The sequence below is a fragment of the Fukomys damarensis genome, unplaced genomic scaffold, assembly GCF_012274545.1.
Source record: "Fukomys damarensis isolate Sample0158 unplaced genomic scaffold, DMR_v1.0_HiC HiC_scaffold_16, whole genome shotgun sequence".
Classification (NCBI taxonomy): Eukaryota; Metazoa; Chordata; class Mammalia; order Rodentia; family Bathyergidae; genus Fukomys; species Fukomys damarensis.
This window is the reverse complement of record NW_022900928.1, coordinates 21,217,940-21,239,089: the sequence shown is the minus strand read 5'-3', so window position 1 is coordinate 21,239,089 and position 21,150 is coordinate 21,217,940. Positions and strand designations below refer to the sequence as shown.

At 34.0% G+C, this 21,150-nt stretch overlaps 2 protein-coding genes across 3 annotated transcripts; both read right to left on the bottom strand.

The window, feature by feature from the left end:
• Nucleotides 1-412: 412 nt before the first annotated feature.
• LOC104856128 (olfactory receptor 491) lies at nucleotides 413-3,379 on the bottom strand. Of its 2 annotated transcripts, XM_033763903.1 has the most exons (2): nucleotides 2,478-3,379; nucleotides 413-461 (listed from the first exon to the last, which is right to left on the bottom strand). In XM_033763903.1, exons 1-2 carry the CDS (start codon nucleotides 3,377-3,379, stop codon nucleotides 413-415), a joined length of 951 nt encoding a protein of 316 aa, XP_033619794.1. The 2 variants fall into 2 exon arrangements, with proteins under 2 accessions (XP_033619794.1, XP_010613662.1); XM_010615360.1 differs by lacking the exon at nucleotides 413-461 and having other exon boundaries at nucleotides 2,447-3,379.
• An 11,079-nt stretch (nucleotides 3,380-14,458) lies between these two features.
• On the bottom strand, nucleotides 14,459-15,403 carry LOC104856127 (olfactory receptor 502). Its single transcript, XM_010615359.1, has one exon. The coding sequence runs from the start codon at nucleotides 15,401-15,403 to the stop codon at nucleotides 14,459-14,461; it is 945 nt and encodes a 314-aa protein (XP_010613661.1).
• Nucleotides 15,404-21,150: the final 5,747 nt, after the last annotated feature.

The following is a 21,150-nucleotide window of genomic DNA, read 5'->3' as shown; positions in this document are numbered from 1 at the left end:
GTCCATAAATGGAAAGTGAAATATATCTTTTCAATACTCAAAGGGAAATTTAGATATCTATATTCTGTCTGCCACGACAGTTATATTGTTTTGAATTGCCAGTATGTGTGAAGTACTTTCCATATACAGAGTCCACCAGAAAAATCTATATGCACATCAAGAAAATAAAAATGTGTATAAATATGTTAACATTAAATTTATTGAGATATCATGAGATTAATACAAGTACCTTCGGCCTCTACAATCACAAGAGGTACTCCGAATGGTGGCCATTAGCTCCTAGGCATTCATTAGCATGGAGAACTGATGCTTGCGCAACTTTGATCATTGAGATTGCTGCACATGCATTTTCAATTTCTTCTCTAAGAGCTAGCAGTGTAATGGGTCTTCTGCGACTCTAGCATTCCCCACACTAAAGTAACACCATATGTTGAAAAAAAAATCGTGCTAGTTTTCTTTTTCTGAAATGTGTACAGTATTGCCCTGCAGAGTCACAGTTCAGAATTTCACAGCCTCCGTTGTTCATGAATTTTTCCTTAGAACCTAATAATTGTTCAGGAAGCCCTCACAATTTCATGGAAACCAAATATCCTCCACAGCTGTGTTTTTGGTGGGAGGTTGGCGGGCAAGTAGCCAATCCGAGAGCATTATTCAGTTCTCCTTGCTGCTGATTGGCGGCTGCACTCTAACCCATCTCTGGCAGATGCACAAGCACTCTTGCACCACAAACAGTTTGCTGTACCAGGTGTAATTATTTCAAGTGTTTTGTTCTTTCTAAAGTCCTAAGATCCCTAAAATGCCTCCATAACGCCCTGCATCTTCAAAGGCTTTATTAATACAATAATTTATTAAATGAAATTGCATAACTGCAGGAAACATAGCATATTTGGGGTTAAAACTATAAAAAATAGACATTTATAGGCATTTTCTGACCATATCTGAAATTGCTTTTCACAATTCATGGGTGCTTTAGGAACATAATCACCACAAATTTGGAGGGTCCACTGTATATCTTTTTGGCACACTCTGTACTATTTGATTTTCTTTATTTTTAATGCTTCTTTATTATAAAGTATTACAAATAGGAGAATTTTAAACCAGATAGTGTACAGCATACCCTTACCTCATCATTTTATGAGTTTACTTTATCCTTGTTACTTTTTAGCCTTTGTTCTGTATTTACCACCAAAAAATATTATACTCTACAATTTCACTTAATGGTGTATTACAGTTTCCATTTTGTTAGAATTTTTTTAATATCTCCCAACCCTTATGTCTCTTATCTCTAATACTACACTGAGGAAGGAGTGATTGGATTCTACATTTTGCTTTCAGATTCTATAAATAGTTGTCTCTGTATTTGCTTTGGCGTCCCTATATTCCAGAAGATATCTTCTCACTCTTTTTAGTCTCACGATGATGATGTAAATCAAAGTAGGTAATTTCCACAAGAAAAATATGTACTGCAATCTGACAAAATTTCTAGTTATTTTACAGCTTTTAATTTCTTTATAAATAACTGACTTATGGAACTATGATTGGTAGAAGTTATTATTTGCAATGCTTAGATTTTAAAATTCCTCTATAAATCTCTATAAATTATGGTTAGATTAAGCTATTCTGTTGATTTAAGTACACTTAGAATTCCCACAAAATCATGTGACCTGACTTCCTTTGAATCAACCCAGTTGTCCTCTGTACAACCTAAGCCATCTTTGCATAAAGTTTATCCAAAACATTAATGCAAGGTACTAAGGCTTAATAAGCCTAAATAAATCCTCTACACCATTAACAATAGCTGTCATCATTAAACTGACTGCAGTGGAGTAGGATAGGTTAAGTGCATGGAGCAGAGAAGCAGAGGACTTGAGTTCATACCTATCAGGACAGACTATTTGATCTAAGTAAGATTCAGTTTCTCATCTGTAAATTGGAGGAAATTTACAATTCCAGCACCTCAAATTTATTGTGAAAATTGAATGTAGAAGCATAGATATTTTGGACTCTAAAATTCTGGATTCAAGTGTTGCTCTCACATGTATTTATCTGATTAATACAGTTAACCTACCTATTGTTTTCAGATAATGTATTTCTAAAATAAAAATAATAGTACTACATTATCAGGTTGTTGTGAGGGATAGGTAAATGAACTCATGTATGTAACGCATGTAGAATGGGCCCTGACACATAGAAAGTACAAATTACTGTTTGTTAACTAAAGAAAACATTGCTGGCACCTACAGGAGTTTCATAATAATGATCATCATTAGTATCATTTTTCTTATTTCAAGATATCTTCTAATTGATATACAGGTTATAAAGGTGAGAATAGAACAAATAAAATTATTTTAACTTAAGAAATCAAGTTAACAGCATGTGGTCAGTTCTAAGGCTAATATGGGTAAATGAAAACTTTCTAGGTTATCTTATATTTAAATAATAGCTCCTAAGAATACATTTTGATGACTGTTTTCCACAGAGCCTCCTTTACATCTCTGTTCCTCAGACTGTAGATGAGGGGGTTCAACATGGGGATCACCACTGTGTAGAACAGAGACACCACTCTGTTCTGGTTAGTTGAATAGCTGGACTTTGGCAGCACATAAATGAAGGTAATTGTTCCATAGTACAGAGTGACTGCAGTGAAGTGGGAGGTGCAGGTGGAGAAGGCTTTGCGACGCCCTTCAGTGGAGCGCATCTTCAGGATGGTGGTGAGGATGTACATGTAAGAGAGCACAATGGCAAACACTGTGACCACAATGATGGAGCCAGAAGAAATGGAAGGGATAATTTCAATAATAGAGATGTCAGAGCAGGAAAGTTTCAACAAAGGAGAGAAGTCACAGAAAAAGTGGTCTATCTTATTTGGCCCACAGAAAGACAGACTCAATAAACAACTAGTAAATGTCCAAGCATTCACACAGCCACCCAGATAGGAAGCCCCAACTAAGAGGGCACAAATTGCAGGGGACATGTGGGTGGAGTAGAGCAGGGGTGAGCAGATGGCCACATAGCGATCATAGGCCATGGCAGCCAACAGGAAGCATTCAGCTGTCCCAAACATCACCACAGAACACAGTTGGGCTTCACAGCCAGCTACAGGGAGGGCTGTTCTATAGCCAAGGAATCCTATGAGCATTACAGGTGTGACTGATGTGGAATACCCAATGTCCACAAAAGCCAGATGGCTGAGGAACAGATACATGGGGGTATGGAGTTGAGAACAGCTTCTTATTAAGGTGATTATGCTGATATTGCCTACTAAAGTGATGATATATATTCCCAGAAATATTACAAAGAAGATAACACAAAGTGTAGGATCCCGCGTTAACCCCAAAATGATGAATTCTGTCACAGTGGTATAGTTTCCAACCTCCATCTCTTCTGTGAATTGTTCCTGTTGAGGCAAATGAGAATATTCATTTATTTAATATCTTCATTCCACACATCCCTGGATTTCTTTGGCTAGTCCTTAAACTCATTCATAATAACTGTTTCCCCTGCTTAACCTGTAAATACCAGTGTTCTACAGGATTGAGTTGTTCCTTTCTCTTTGCATTAAAGAGAATGTTTGAGTCTCACTCTCTGTAATCTTGGTCACATTCTTCTCTTCATGCAATTTATATATTCTCAGACTTAACTCCTAAGCAAACCTCTTTCCTAAAGTTCAGATTTATAGTTTCCATGATCTACTGAAATTCTCACCATTTTCAGTGATCTATTTGAAATCCCACAAATGCCTCAAACCAAGTATTCTGCATACCAAACTAGTCTGTATCTTCAACCCACTCCTCTATTTTACATCTGGGGAATGACACCACCATCCATGTAGTCTCTCATGTCTGTGTCTTGGAGTCTTCCTAGCCCTGTTCCTCTCATTGAACCACATCTAATAAAACCCCATTGATTTTTGTTTATCACTTATTTCCCACTTTTATCACTTCATCTCATCTTTTTCATTCCCAGTGTCCCTGCTTTAGTTAAGGCTCTGGTCATTTTTCCTCTTTATTTACTTCTTATCCTTTTTTCCTTTGTTACTTTTCTTTTATAATTCTCAGTGATATGCCATGGTGATCTCTTTCTAGTAAAGAGTAAATATCAAAATTACTCCTTCAATACTTTCTTGGGTTTTTATGATGGACCATAACCTCATTAGCGTAGCAATGAGTATACTTTCTGATGTGTCCCACCTTATGTTGCAGGATGTTTCCATTCACCAATCACAATTTGCCAATCACACTGACTCCTGAGCTATTAAGTCCCTTTCATGAACTCTATTTCTCTCCTTTGCTCCATTTTTGTCTTGCTTGGAAGGCCTGGCCTCTACCCTCCATCATCATTATCTTGAGTGACTTCTCATACTTTAAGATTAATTTCTCTCAAAGCCTTCTATGATTCCTAAGAGCAAATAAGATAACCTGTCTTTGTTTTGTTGACATTGTCTTTTGCAGACATTTCAACTGCCATGGTTTACATTGGGTTATGGTTGTTTGTTTACCTTTCATTCTTCTTAATGAATATGTATATATATATATTATCAATAGCTATTTTATCTTTGTCTTAAATTATGTGCTGGAAAAAGAAACTTGATGGGTATAAGGTTTATTAGTGTAGCACATAAGGTCTGGGGAGCCAGAGATGAACATAATTTATGTTCCCTGTCCAAAAAAACAAGCTTTATAGAGAATAAAAATGAAGATATTTTTAGTTTATGGAAAGTGCTATAATAGTACTCTAGTGATGGCTTATTTTGTTTCTAAACAAAAACTAATTGTTTGGGGAAAAAATTTGAAAATCAAAAGAAGTATTCCTCTAAAATATACCTATTATCATGCATGTCAACCATTAGAAATTTAGTAGAGAAAGTGGGAAGGGTAGGGGAAAGGGAATAAGGGAAAAGAAAAAATATGAGAAAATGAAAAATGGAAATAAAGTGTTTTTAAATGAAGAGGAGTGGAGGGGGTGAAGGGAGGGCAGGAACAAGGGGAAAAAATGAGAACCAAGACCTGTTGTGTAAAGGTACAAGATCCCAATAATGAAAGTAACTGTACTGTATACCTAAAATGTACCAATAAACTCAAAAAAAGAAAAAAAAATTTAGTACATCATTTTTCCAAGAACATTTCCCCTCTGCCTATGTTTTAATATGATTTTTGTGACACTGTAGATACATTTTAATATTGTTCTTCATATTTTACATTTCAATATAAGAATTACATTACAATTTCTCACAATCATAATTTTTGAGATCTGCATTGAATGCATTGAGTAGACCTTAATTTGATTCATCACCATTCCTTTTTAGACCATCAGTTGTTTACAAGTATTCACTATGAGAACTAGTAACCTATTAATTAGATCAAGAGTCAGAAGTGTAACATGATGTGCTGGGGATGTAGCTCAGTGGCGCAGTGCTTACCTGTCAAGTGCAAGGTCCTGAGTTCGATTCCCAATACCAAAAAAAGACAGAAGCATAACATGATAAAATATGACAAATTTAAATAGTAATCCTCTTTCTAATTATTTTGCTTAAGGTAATAATGCAAAATAAATATGTTCTGCACTCCAAGCTAAGTTAATTTGTGTTATTTGCAAAAATGAAAATATTAATCTAAATTGTTCCCTATTATTTGTTGAGTTCTTGGCTGTATATTGATTTTAGAGTTTAGTGCCTTCTTTGCCTGAGCACTTTGTGGGAGCAAAGGCACAGTTTCTGTGTTTTGAAGAATTCCTAAGAAAGCATAATTGTGATCAATAATAGCAATCATTAATTAGGAAAAACATAAAAATATTACAGAGGCCATAGTATAAATTCAAGGAAAATTAGAAAAGAAAGTTATAGTTATCAATATTAAAAAAGAGAAAGGATGCAAAAAATGTTAAAGCATTTCTGTCAAATATTATAAAATAGAATTATTTTAATTAGGGATTATTTTGATGTTTGAAATTTTCACTTATGCATATCTCTGTTATTAACTTCAGCTAAAAAACAATCCTTATAGATAAAGACTACAGATTTACAAATTTCTGCTCATGTGTTTTCTTTCATTATCTTACATATTGTTTAGCAACAAAAGTCTGTACTATTAGTTCTTTAACACTGTCTCATAATCCAATTTGATTAATTTTAATTGTACATAATTTGATGTATGACTGTATTTATATAATCATATTTATAGTCTGTCCCATTTTATAATTTACATTTTATTTTATTTAATATCATAGATGAAATATTTCTATATTCCTGTGTAATATTTATAATTAAATAACTATATGAAGAATATGTTAAATACTCATAGAACCTCATAATCCATCTTCAATTACTTTTCTAAGTATATCTCCCTATTAAGTATGCTTCTTTGCACCTTTGTACTTTCCAAGAGTCTTGTAAAACAATACCATAATTTTCTACTCAAAGATTAGTAGAAAAAAAGTATTAATTATAATGGTTACAGAAGCACAATTATAATCCAACACTATTTCAGCTTTTTAGGCTTGAAACACTTACCAGAAATAGTAAATATTAGTATTAAATATCTTTAAAATATCTTGATTGCTCAAACATTTAAAAAATATCCTTAAGTAACCATTTCTTTTCTTTCATGTTTGAACTCATTTCTTGAGTGAATTGTTAAGTATAATGAACCAATAGTTGAAAACCTACAGCCCATTAAAGAATGTATCCTGTTTCTTCTTAGGCTGAACTTCATTAAAAGTGTTTAAATTATCCTACAGCTTACTGCTTTTAATGTTAGCTGTACTGTCAACAATCTATTTTAATCTAATCACTTGGCTCACCGTGAATTTAATGGAACAAATCATCCATTTTTCTATATGATAATGTTGAAATATTTTAATACAGCTCTCCGATCTCCACTGCCTTCCCATTTCTAAAATTAAGCATCTGTAGTTCACTTGGCCACTTCACCTGTAGCATGTGTTTCTGACTCTGAATACAATGTGGCCAAAGAGGGAGCCCAACACTGAACAGTGTTCATGTTCTTTGCTTAATGAGTCCATTTGTGCTTACTATAGAATCAAGGCCAAGTCATACATCTCAGATCCTGGACCTCACACTACCCAGCTCTTCTAATATGCACATGACCCTTAATCTCGTGGACTCTCAGTATTTATGCTTGTAAAACAAAAATAATTATCCTGAAGAACAGCCTTAATCTGTAATTAAGAGAATTTATTTGACTGTGCATCAGGGTTAAGTAACCTTTAAAATTAAACTAAATTAGAAGGAAGTATTGGTAGATTTTCAATTATTCAACTTTTTGATGAAAAGCATATTTTTCTTTGAACACATCCCAAGGTTTTTATCACAAGTCCAAAATAAGACAGAAAGTACAGTATTTGATTGCTTCTTTGCTCTGGATTATGTAATTGCATGATCATAACATACTGACTGATCTTTGCTTCCCTTTTCTTTCTAGTGGACAGCTAGGGACTAGAGGTCTCCATTGGCACGCCACAAAGGTAGGAGATACTGGCCTCTCAAAACTCCTTTCCCCCAAAGCATTGGTCAATTTTATGATGAATAGAGTGCATAGAACTATAAGCCTTATCAAACCTAAAAGTCAGGTTGTTTCTTCTCATTGATTATCCTCAGATTCTCAGACTTGAGCAATGTTTTTGGCTGCCACAAACCATCTCATATAGCCGAGGTCTCCTGGGCTGACATAAATGCGCCCAGAATGACAACTGAAAAGTACCTCTCTTGCTGAGGAAACAGATTATTCAAAGAGAAAGATCTAAAAGTGGTGCAGATAGTTCTTTCATTTTCAATTTCTTGTTGGACAAATGAAATTTTTTATTTTAAAAATCCATGAATCTTGCACTTACTTTTTAGAAGCAGAATTATTGATGTGATGCTGAATTCCAAAGAGGGCTTTATAAAGTAGATAGTCTCCATCTACTTTCATAGGCAGTTAAGGACAATAACCCTTGAATGTACCCATGATCAAGGAACATAACTACATACATGCTGTGATTGATGATGAGGGTGGGTCTTCATATTCATCATTGAGGAGAAAAAAGTTCCTAATAAACCTGACAAATCCTCTAGAGCTATAACTGTTGCTCTTTCCTTTGAGAGAAAAGTCCTTTGGTTTGTTGTATAGAGGTGACTTATAGAACCATAAGTCTCATTATGGCGAATCATTAACATCTGGCTGGTTTTCCCCAAAGGGACATCTACATGCCATGATGTCCTTTGGTGTTCTTTTTCTCTAGTTTAATGAAAGTGAAGGACAGAGTTCTTGATTTTCTAGAAGCATGTTTGTCATGAAAACCTAATAACTTATCTCTTAATTGAGGTATGATGTCAGTGTACTTTCTGATTAAAATAACCTTTGAACAAAATTGAAAAGTAACATTAAAACTTAAGGATGACCAGTAAAGAAGGAAATTATACTTTGACTTAGTGACCATTTTATTGCAGAATAATTAAGATCATTCTGGAATTCTATATACATATGATTATTCCTTATTTAAATATCTTGGAATCATTTCTTCCCTCCTTCAATAGAGCAATTTAGGAAGCTCTTATGAGGCCTCTAAATATCTATATCCTGTTGAGGCAGCAGACAATAAGCCAAGTACATAAAATGTTTACTAATTCACCTAAATATCCCACCTTTCATTACATGCTAAGATCAACATTAGAATCCATCATTTTGTAGCTCTTTTCACCAGTTCGAGTGAGTGGAGCATCTCAAAATGATTTATTCTGCTATATAAACCATACCTGACCACCCTCAAATTTTTTTAGAGTTAAACACTGTTACCTCCTACACCACGCCAATTCTGGAATTGTCTGACCCCACAAGGGAATATGTCCTTCAACCAAAAGCCATCAAAATATTTATCTTCTCTTGCAGGCTTACCCACTGAACTAAGCCTGGAAACAGTCCTACAGCCTCTCTCAGCCATTCTAAAATCAAGCCCAAACACCTGTTTAGCGATATGTACTTCTGTGGGCCTAGAGATAGACTTAAAGACCTTAATCTCAACTGTAGACTACGAAGCAGGCCTGTGCCTTAATTCCAGCATCTCTCAAAGATGCACTATAACAGCACTTTCTACCCAAGGACTTACCCAGCTTCCAGTAGGAAATCCCATCCACAGACTCAGGGGAAGCCACACCTACCAATCAACATGATAACAAGTCCTCTATTGCAGACCTTGAAGTGAACCTGTATCCAAGCTCCAGCCCCATAGACTAAGATAATAGAGAAAGATAGCCCTTCATCCAGAAACCAGAGAGACTGCACCCTCTCTGGAGCTCCTGACAACAGGTTCATGAACAGACACCACTGCAGAACCAACAGTTGTCACTGGAACACTTTCTTATCCACAGGGGGGATAAATTAAAATTGACCCTTATACCATTTAAAAAATTAACTCAAATTTATAACAGAAATAAATGCAAATTTATAGAGAACAAATTTGTAGAGGTAAATGTAAGACAAAATATTTTCAGTGGGAGATAGGCAAAAATTTTTAGGTATAGTGCAATTCATAACCACAAACCATAAGAGCCACACACACACACACACACACACACACCTTTGATTACTGTACGTTTATCATAAGATTTCTCAGAGAAAGCTACAGATCAATATCTTTTAAAAATTATTGACAGACCAATATCAATGAATATAGACACAAAAAATTTTAAAATACTTTCAAATCCAATTCAATAACACAATGAAAAAATCATACACTATGCCTAATTTGGTTTTATCCCAATTATGCAATGATATGCAAATCAGTAAACATAATACACCACATAAATATAATCAAGGATAAAACTCACAAGGTCATCTTAATAAATGTTGACAAAATTCAACATCCCATCATGGTAAAGCCCCGAAGACTGTAAGTATGGAAAGGTCTTACTATAACATAATAAAGGTTATGTATGTCAAACTCATAGTCAACTCACCCTAAAAAGGAAAAAACTAAAAGCATTTCTTCTAAAATCAGGAACAAGACAAAGGTGCCCACTCTCATCACTCCTGTAATACTTGAAACTTCAGTTAGATAAATTGGGCAAGAGAAAAAAAAAAGGAATGCCAACAGGAAAGGAAGAAGTCAAATTATACTTATTTTCAGATGATATGATCCTATACTTAGAAGACCCCGAATACTCCTCCAAAAGCTTTTAGATTTGATAAGCAAATTTATTCAAGTAGCACAATACAAAGTCAACACAAACTATCAATTGTTTTTCTGCCTACCAATAATGGGCCTTTGGGGAAAGAAATCAGAAAAGCTATCCCATATACAATAGTTTTAAAATATCTACAGATAAACCTAGCAAAGAAGGTGAAAGATATCTACAGTGAAAATTACAGAACAGTGAAGGAAGAAATTGAAAGACACCAGAAGCTAGAAAGGCTACCATGTACATGAATCAGCAAAATTAATATTTTTAAATGGCCACATTGTCAAAAGCAATCTACCAATTCAACACAATCTCCATCAAAATACCAATGATGTGTTTTCACATACATAGAAAATCAATCCTAAAATTAATATGAAAATACGAAAGACCAAAAATATAAAAGCAATCCTGAGCAAAAAGAACAATGGTGGTTATATCACAATACCTAATTTCAAACTATGCTACAGAGCCAGAGTAACAAAAACAGCACAGAACCTGCGTGAAAACAGAAACATCAAAGATCAACCAATGGAATAGAAGAAAGAAATTAAGATGTGTTATGTTCATGTATCAACTCTTCACAAGAAGTGTAAACATTATGTACTGCAAATACGTACTTATTAAATAAATAAAATAAGAAAATACTGCTATTGATATTTTTAAAACACTAAAAAATAGAACTACTATACAATCCATTATATCGCTTTCTAATGTATACCCAAAGGGATATGCTACAGAAATACCTGCCTTCTCACATCTATTGCCGCACAATTTCCAATAGCTATGACATGGAATCAGCCATGGTGCCCATCGATAAATGAATGGTTAGAGAAAATGTGGTATGCAAAAACAATTATTCAGCATAAAGAGCAAAAAAATCATACTATTTGTGGGAAAATCATGTAACTAGAGAGAATTATAGATGAAATAAACCAGGCTCAAAACGATGTGTCATATATTTTCTCCTATTTCTAGAATGCAAAGAGAGGGGGGGAAATGTGGATATAAAAGTAGAAGGGAAGACTACTAAACAAGAGGAAGAGAATCAGGAGGAAGTGGGAGAGGAGGATTGAAGAGGTTGTAGATGTTGGGCACAGTGGCACATACCCTTAATTCTAGTACTCTGGAAGGCTGAGACAGGAAGATTGCAAATTGAAGTCCAGTCCGGGAATTTAGAGATTTACTGAAACCTTGTCTCAAAATAAAAATGAGAGAAAAACATGGCTGAGGATAAAGGTCCTGGGTTCAAAAACCAGTATCTCAAAGGGAGGGGCATTAGATATGATCAAACTATCCTATATGTGAGTACAAAAATGCCACGGTAAAACCCATTATTCTGCATAATGTAAAATTTTAAAAGGAAAAAATTAAATAGAATTGCTTATAATTAATCTTATATTTCTATTCATATCTACAAAATCTGGAGACAAGTACCCTTTTAGTTTGTGTATATTTCTGTTTATTTTTACATAAGACCATGAAAATCGCAATAAGAAAAGAAATAATTGGCTATATTGTTCCACTTGGGTATGGATGCTCTATTTGATTAATTTCTGTCCTTAATTTTATAATTATTTTCTTTCTACATGTTGTATTTTATATCACTGTCCTTCTTTACCTGCTTAAAATGAATGATTTTTTGATTATATGATTATTTTAGTATGTGAATTTGCTTATAAATTTCCTTATAAAACTACATCTCTACCACACGTTCTTATATGAATTTTTCATACCAGTTGTTTTCTGAGATCTATTCTCATAGTGTATTAATTTATTTATCAATAAATGGCAATTTTGATTGATTTAACATTGTCTGCTGTGATTCATATTTTTACCTTATGCACTTAAAAATTGATGCAAAAATTTATTCTGAAAAATTAAATCATTACCTTTTTCATATGATTTAACTAAGAAGCAAATTTTAGTTTTTCCTCAGCTATTTTCTTTTTCAGAACCAAAAGTGTGAACATGTGGCAATAATGTTAATGTAGTTATGGGCAAATTTTGTAGGCTCCATCAGTAGCCAAAAATCTTGTAGATATTATTTTGTTAAACTAGTATTTTCAGTACAGTCACGAACTCAACTATGATCTCATTAATAAGTATATGGTTTTGGAAAAGCATTCAATAACTCTGCACAAAAGAAAAACTAAGCAACTGTAAGACTTCAGTGCTATTTCTTTTATAAAACTTGAAGATATTCCATAATTTCTTTGAGAATCCTGTACTTGGCACACAGAGCAGGTATGCATTTCTCAAAAAACACTACCCAGAGTTCTTATGATCTGCTATGGTCCAGTATGAAATTCTGAACAGTGCATTTGTTCAAAATTTTATATTGAAACTGTATCACATGTTTTGTTTTTGAAGTTTGCAGCTTTTATGTGAAAACTGATACCCATGACACTGAAGGTAAAACATGATTTACATTGTAATTTTGGCTAAACATCATGTCACAGAAAGTTTTAATCTCTCTCATGACAAGCACTGTCCCTTTAGGGTAAAGGGTTTACAAAATATTTTTACTTCTCTAGACCAAATTTGATCTTGAATAAACCTGATAAGATTATTGAACTTGGTTCTTTCAGCCAAAGATGAAATGTGTTCCAAAAACATGAAGAGAAAAGAGGAAGGAGAAATAAATGTGACAGCTATCAGCACTGTGAAGGTTGATATGTCTGGCCAGGGAGTAGTCACAGTTAGGTCCATGGGAACATCCTGAGCAGCATGTGGGTCTGAGCATAACTTACTAGAAGCTCACTCTTCACAGGATCACAGTCATACTACTAGCTGAAATCTCATCCGTACAATTACTGTTTTTGTTTAACTCGGTCCTTAATAGATCAGGAACTCTGCCCATTTCAGCAAAGAAGCTCACTAGTTTTGACCTGACAGGAATTCACAGGTTAACAAGGTCTAGCTCATCCTGTGCCTTTCTAGAGATCCTGTAATTAGGGCTGGAGCCACAAGCCAGGTAGAAAGACAAGCATTTTCTACAATGATAGTGCTCATGGACTATCATGGACAACCTGTCTGCAAGATGATCATTTCTACTCAATTTTATTCTCTGGTTTCCTTTTCTCATTTCATAATAGTAGTTTTTTGTTGTTGTTGTTGTTTGTTTTGATTTTTTGTTTGGTTTTTGCACTGGGGATTGAACTCGGGATTTTCTCCAATATTTTCCTTTCTCTAGCACAGATCCCCAGCCATGAATTGAGCCATTATAAAATACCTCAATAAACCTCTCTACAATATTCTTTTACAATTTTTTTACTCTTTTTAGATGAATGTATGATGAGAAAGTCAACATTAATAATATGGGTTTCCTTGTCACAAAAAAATAAAGTACCTCAAACACAAAGAACAGTTTTAACAACAAAATCTATTTAGCTTCCTTTGAATGCCTTCTAGAATGTATAAAAAGTAATAAAATATATCTTCCATCCATGTGTATAATAAGAATTTCTCTAACTGTATATAGGCCTCCGATGTATTTCCTCCCAAGATTTTCAACTGTATTTTTGAGAAGGGAATAAGTAAATCCTTTTCAGTTAAAAAAAAAAAAGAATCTGGATAAGCTGATTTTTAAAATGGAAATATCCTAAAGGATTGACACATTGATTAGTTCTCCATATGCTATCAAGTAGCTGAGATAATCAAATTATAAAGACAAAAGGATTATTTTGGAGGTTTCAGTTCATGATTGGATAGCCTCATTGCTGATATCTGGGATATCTGGGGAGGAACCAGATATCCATGAAGCAAAAAAAAAAAAAAAAATCCACTCACATTATGACTAAGAGAAAAGGGATAGAGTCCCACTATCCCTTCTGAGGCATACACTCAGTGACCTAAATTCCTCAGAGGAGGCCCCAAATCCCAAAGGTTCCATCACCTTCAAATAGCACCATGTGATGGACCAAACCTTTAACACATAAGACTCTTCAGGGATCCTTAAGATCAGAACTACTACAAGGAATAATAATTTTATGGCACAGAACAAACTTTGAAAAACTATGAAAACAATTTTAAAAGGATTTCTAGCAACTAGTGTTTCATTCAATTTATGCTTTAAATTATAAATTGAGTTTTATTAAAAGTAACTCACTATAATCCTCTCATTAATGATATCATTTGAAAAAGGAACCCTATATTAACCAAAAATTTACATTGGTTAAAGTCATATGCAGAGATATATATCAACCACAGACACACAGTTTACTTTTATTGTTATAGCTATGTGATTTCATAACTGTATCAAGTTTTATGAAATAACAGAAGACACTAAGAAAATATTTTTCCACAAAACTCTCTCTTCAGAGCCCCCTTAATCTCCTTGTTCCTGAGACTGTAGATGAGGGGGTTCAGCATGGGGATCACTACTGTGTAGAACACAGATATCACCTTGTTCTGGTCGGTGGAGTAGCTGGACTTGGGCATCACATAAATGAAGAAAATGCTTCCAAAATAGAGAGTGACGGCAGTGAGGTGGGAGGTGCAGGTGGAGAAGGCTTTGTGGCGCCCCTCAGTGGAGCGCATCTTCAGGATGGTGATCAGGATGTAGATGTAGGAAACAGCTATGATAAATACTGTGAACACCATGATTGAACCAGCAGAAAATGAGGGAACAAGGGCAGGGACGCTGACATCAGAGCAAGCGAGCTTAACTAAAGGGGTAAAATCACAGAAAAAATGATTGACTTGATTTTGCCCACAAAAGAGTAAAGAAAAGAAAGAAAAAGTAAAGGAGGAAGCATTAATGAAACCACCTGTGTAAGTCACTACATGTAACCAGGCACAGACTTGTGTGGACATTTTGGTCGAGTAAAGCAATGGGTTGCAGATGGCCACAAAGTGATCATAAGCCATGGCAGCCAGAAGGAAACACTCAGCTGTCCCAAAGAACACAGCTGAGCCGAGCTGGATGCCACATCCAATGTAGGAGATGGTGTTTGTCTCCACCAGGAAGTTCACAAGCATATTGGGTGTGACAGAAAATGAAAAGCCTATGTCCGCAAAGGCCAGATTGCTGAGAAAAAGGTACATGGGATGGTGGAGCTGAGAGGAGAGTCTGATAAGAATGATTATGCTGAGATTACCAGATAAGGTCACCATGTAGATGCACAAGATGATTATGAAGAGGATGACACGAAGTACAGGATCATCTGTCAAGCCCAATAAAATGAACTCTGTCACCTCAGTGTGGTTCCCATCCATTAGCATATCCATGAGACAATGTATCTGCTGCCAAAACAAACCTGTGATGCAAACATTGCATGAAAAGGCTTATAAATGTGATACCTTCATTCATTAACACATATGGAATACCATTATAAATATACGTAATTACCAGTATATATTTATATGCAGTGATGAGTCTATCTGAAATATTAAATTTTATATTTCAATGACTGCTAATAAAAATGAGCTTAGTATATTTCAGGAAAAAGAATACAATGATATCTCAGTTCATGAGCTAAATTTTCTCTGCAATGCAGGTCACAAACCAAACTGGATGAGAATCGAAACAAATTTACCCACAAGGTCAACATTGAACGTAACCACCGAAATTGATTTGATTCTCATCCAACTTGGTTTGTGACCAGAATTGAATCATGGAGAGAATAAAGTTTGTGAACCAAGACACCACTATCTCTCTCTCTCTCTCTCTCTCTCTCTCTATCTATCTATCTATCTATCTAGATCATAGTAATTTTCATAAACTAATATTAATTTATAGATAAATGAAGTCTAAAAGACATTATAAAATTTGTACAAAATTTCATAGCAAGTGAGAATATAAATCTCAGGAAGTCTGACTGTCCATTTCTGGGGGGCATTGCTGGGGTTCGAACTCAGGACTTTGTCCATTTCTTTAGTAGCTTTAGTAATCTAGTTAAATAATAGTATGATATCTGATACACTGGGCAATGAGTAGACAACAAGTTCATGCAAGCCATCTGGCAGCCATTGTGTAGAAGAGATATGCTAAGTGAAATAAATCAGATACATGAGTTTAAATATTGTATGATTTATATGAGAAACCCAAATTATGAATAAAGAGCAAAGTAAAAGAAAAATAATAAGAAGTAGGGAGATAAATTTTTCTCAAATGGGAAGAGGATCAAGAGATGGAGGGGTCATGAGGGAGAGGAGGAAAAGGGGATAAGAAAGGAATTAAGACATGTTAAGTATATGCACCAACTCCACACAAAGAATGTAAACATTACATACTACAAACATGTACTAATAAAAAAGAGGTAAGTAGCTTTTATGTATTTCACAAATATCTATTTTTACAAGAAGAATTTAGATTATTTCTGATACTGTACATTTATAGGTATTTTAAACTAGGGTTACAAATGAAGTAATCTACTATAGATTTACTAAATTTTTTAATATATTTGAACAGGAAATATTATTTTACTAAGTAGTTTGAAAAATAAAAAATTACTGTAAAAAATAAAATAGAATTATCTGCATAACTCAAATCACTCCCTACTGTAACAAAGATTTAATTGGGATTTGTAGCATACAATGACATTACTTTCAACAAAATATTCAATTAAATATAGCACAGACTAAAGATTAGAAAGGAACAGTGAGCTAGTGGCCAGGTTAAGCCTCATTTCAGAATTTTCTGGGTAAAAACCAAGTATTTTGTAATGCTTGCCTTGAATCTAAACATCCAAATACACGAACTAAATAAGTCTTTCTGCAGAGTTTTACATCCTATCATTTTTAATCTTCAATTTAAATCTTTACACATTGATATGTGCCTCAAATAATACAAAACTAGTGTTTTAATAGACATCCAGGTTTGCATAGTGTTGAAAGACCCTAGGGGGGTAACTTGATTGTCACTGTTTTTCACCTGAAACTGGTGGTAGAAACAGAGTGAGCCAGCCAAAATTTCTCACTTGCTAGTTGCTTGACTATACCTGCTCTATTATTGTACCATGGCTTGTGAGTACAGATAACTTTAGAGAGTAAGGTTTTCTCAAATAGTAAATGATCTCCAAAAGTGAAATTCACTGATAAAAAAAATCTTACCTCCTGAAACAAGTTATGCATTTTTTTTGTAACAAGTCAAAGTCACAGTGATTATATAGCTTTCTTTTACTTTTATTCTCCTTTGGGGATAAATCTCTGAAGATGCTAGAAATTCAAATGTGAATTCAAAACATCACAGGGCATCCTTATTTTCTGGATTGAAAGTTCAATTAACACCAAAAACATCTTTCAAGATTCCATCCATCACAAGTAGTGAATTTAGAGGTGTAACTATGTAATTGGAATTTTAATAACAAAAACATTTAAAACATATACATTAATGCTTACTGCCCAAGCAGTAAGAAAATAAGTATCTTGAAGGTTGTATACAGAAGTACAAATAAAAGGAGATTTGGGGGAATGCCAGATGTCAAAGTTTGCCTCTCTCCTACTTATTTATGGTGTATCTGGATCATGGTGAGGCTCAGGAATCCATTTCAAAGACTCAATTTTACTCTAATTTTTTTTTCTAATCCTACTTTTAGAATTTCCTATCTAATTCACAGAAGCTTGATGGAGGACTGAGTTTACCACAACTAAAATAATTAGAACCAATATTCTAACTCAATTTATGTCAATAACTATGCTAAATTGTTTATGTGTATGTAGTCCTCACAACAGTTTTAGGAGATAGTGTCTTTAGTGTCCTCATTTTCAGATGAGAGAACTAAGACTGAGGAGTTTGAACAGCTTGTATTGAGTGACTTGAACTCACACTGTCTGATTTCTGATTCAACTACTGTCCATGTCTCTCTTTTATGCTTCACTTTGTCGCTGAATCCCAAGACTTTCTGGGAAGCATTAGTAATCACCTCAGTCTACATGTAATCATTTTCCAGATGTTGAAGCAATTAAAATCTCTGAGCACATAACCAAATGATGGAGGCTGGAATTCAGTGCATACACACTATGTATTTCCTTTACAATCAAAAGGAACATTCAGGAGGTCTTCTCTGAGCTTCTCATTTGTGCCAATAGAATTGAGATCACTTATTCCACCCGTGATCTTGATTATAGTAGCAGAAAGATAGATATTAGGTGGAGAATTTGAATATCTTACTGGGAGGAATAGTTAAAGATCTAAATTAGTAAGTACCTGTGTTAATATAAACATGTATTATATTACTTCTAATTCCTTTAAAATATACAACACTAGCAAATTTTAAAAATGACTTTCTGGATTATTTATATAAACAGAAATTAAATATACAAGAACTGTAATATAAAGGTAGCATAGGGTTATTTCCCCATATAATGTCTTGGTATTTTCATACTTTTGTAAATTATTGCATTATCAACTCAATAAATGTGAAAATTTAGGAACCTAAATTATAATCCTAAAAGCAATCATATAAAAAGTAATGCAAGGGCCAGGGATTTAGCTCAGTGGTTCTGGCACCTGCCTTGCAAGTGCAAGGACCCGAGTTTAATCCACCGTACCCCCCCAAAAAAAAAGTAATGCAATGATGTCGGCCTCATCAACGTCGATGGAAAAATTAAAATAGATATTTTCAAATTCAAATAATCTAAAAAGGATAAAAATAAAGACAAAATAAAAACTTGATAAAGAACATCAACATTTTTCTTAATGATAAAACACTGAATAGCTACCATATATATTTTAAGAAAAATTTTAAAAGTCAGCCCTTGTTACTTTCTTTGTTTTTTTGTGTGTGTGTGTGTGTGTGTGTGTGTGTGTGTGTGTGTGTGTATTTGTGTGTATGTGTGTTTCAGTGCTAGAAATCACACATCATACCCTAAGTGTGAGTCTAGGCAAGTGCACTACTATTTAGCTACAATTTCCTAACGCATAATATAAAGTTTTTTAAAAAGATGATAAAACAAGTTAAAGTAAAACATTGCACTTTTTATATAGATGTTTATGAAAGAAATAGTAAGATATTTATAAAATATTTGCTATAATAGGTTTAATCAGATAGCAGTATAAAATCATAATAAACACCATAGTAGTTTTATATACACTAATTACTAAAATATAAAAACTGTATTTACAATATGTGAAAAAATACAATACCTAGGAATAAATAAGCTTATCTCTATGCAAAAACTTTTTACTAAAAATTTTAAAGAGAAATTTTTAAAAGTCTAATTAAATGGAAAGTAATATACAATATTCTTGGATTAGAAAAACCAATCTCATTAAAGTACAAATTCCCCCAAAATTGTTATATATATTTAATAAAATGTGATTCAAAATTCTACAAGGATTTTTTTCTTATATAAATTAAGATAATTCTGTTCAGATATGCAGACCGATCCGGATTGTGAAAGCAATTTAATAAAACAAAGAACATAGAGGATGTGCATTGCACAAGTTTAAGACTTACCATAAGACTAATCAAGACAGTATGATCTTGTCAAAATGATAGACTTACAGATTAAAAAAAAAGGCAGTTCAAAAATAAACCAACACACATATTGGATATATCCATATATTTATTGATTTTGACAAATGTTAAAGGCTATTCAATGGGGAAAGAGTTTAGCATCTATTACTCAAAAAACTTCATCCACAAATTATGAGCAACAATCCATAATTTATACCAAACACAAAGATTAATTCAAGATGTCACATAGACATAAAAATGAGATACAAAACCAAAAGACTTCTAGAGCTAAACAAATAAGAAAATCTTCGTAATTTTAGGGAATGTAAAATTTTTTACACAAGAAGCAGGAGCATAAACCATAAAGGAAATAAAAGTGACTACTTAGATAACGTTTTAAAAGTTGCACTTCAGAGGAACAAATAAAAACAAAGAACTGAAAAGGGAAAATGTGGAAAGCAAGAGAGAATAAATCATCAAATAATCTGAAGCCAAGACTTAAAAAGTGTAAAAGGCTGATAGGAAGTAAACAGAAGAGAGACAATGTAGGCTGAAGGAGCACCACCAACAGAGGCACAGCAATCGAAAGGATTAGAATGTGTCAGAAAATAGAAGACATTACTGTCTGTATTGACACAAAGAGAGCACAAAGAGACCAGTGAGAGAAGCTGAGCCATAAGAAGTATTTTGTGACCAATGTGTAAAGAGAATTTCCCTCATGTGGAGTATTTGCATTTCCTCCAATACACATTGTATAGTTATTCATTATTTTAGACATTATCAGTGATTTACTCTATCTATGTTTGAGAATCTAGCATCTGGCCAGTGTGGCAAATGAAATGAACATATTTGTTTGACTTGTGTGGAAAATAAACAATAAGGAGGGACACCATTGACCCTGTGGGAAAGATTCAAGGCAATAGCACAGGAAAATTTTTTTACAGTATAAAGAATAGAGAGATCTGGAATCCTGGTACAGACTTATTAGGTGAAACAAGGAAAAAATAGTCAGAAGTGGAGTCACATGACAATTCACTAATGTTTGTAGATAACTTGTACAAGAAATAGTGAGGAAAAGCAATGGCCAGTTCTTTTCTGAAGACCTTGCAAGCAATGCTTGAAGGAATTCTGGCACTGGAGATGTGCCAGAAGACATTTAAAAGTTTTCTTTCATAGAGGCTAAATTTAAAATTACAGAAGGTAGCTGGTAGCTGGAACAATAAAAATAGAAGAAATTTTCCTTTCAAGGTACATAATGGGAAACTGTCAGAGGAAAAACTCTGTGCAGAGTGGTCTCAATGACAAGCCACAAAAATCTTGATTGAAGGGCACGTATGTGGATTTATTGCCCACCTTAGGGTCTTAATATGAGCTGTGCCCCATGCCTGCTATATTCTCTCCTCTGATCTATGTTTGTATACTGTCATTCTCTGCTCCCCAATTAAGTCACCTCATAGGCTTCCCTGACTGCATAAACAATTCCTCTATCTTGGAAATCCTACCCTTGATCTTAGCCAAAAGGCCGAGAAGCGATATCTTGTAAATCCTGTATGTCTGGATCCATGTTTTGTTTCT

Bases quoted from the DNA above. Each gene is read 5' to 3' on its own strand.
- LOC104856128 (XM_033763903.1), bottom strand. From the start codon at position 3,379: ATGGAGGTTGGAAACTATACCACTGTGACAGAATTCATCATTTTGGGG. The intron at 462-2,477 runs GTGGAAAACAGT...TACACATTTCAG, and splicing joins AGAGATGTAAAGGAGGCTCT to AAAAAGAAAACTAGCACGAT.
- LOC104856127 (XM_010615359.1), bottom strand. From the start codon at position 15,403: ATGGATATGCTAATGGATGGGAACCACACTGAGGTGACAGAGTTCATT.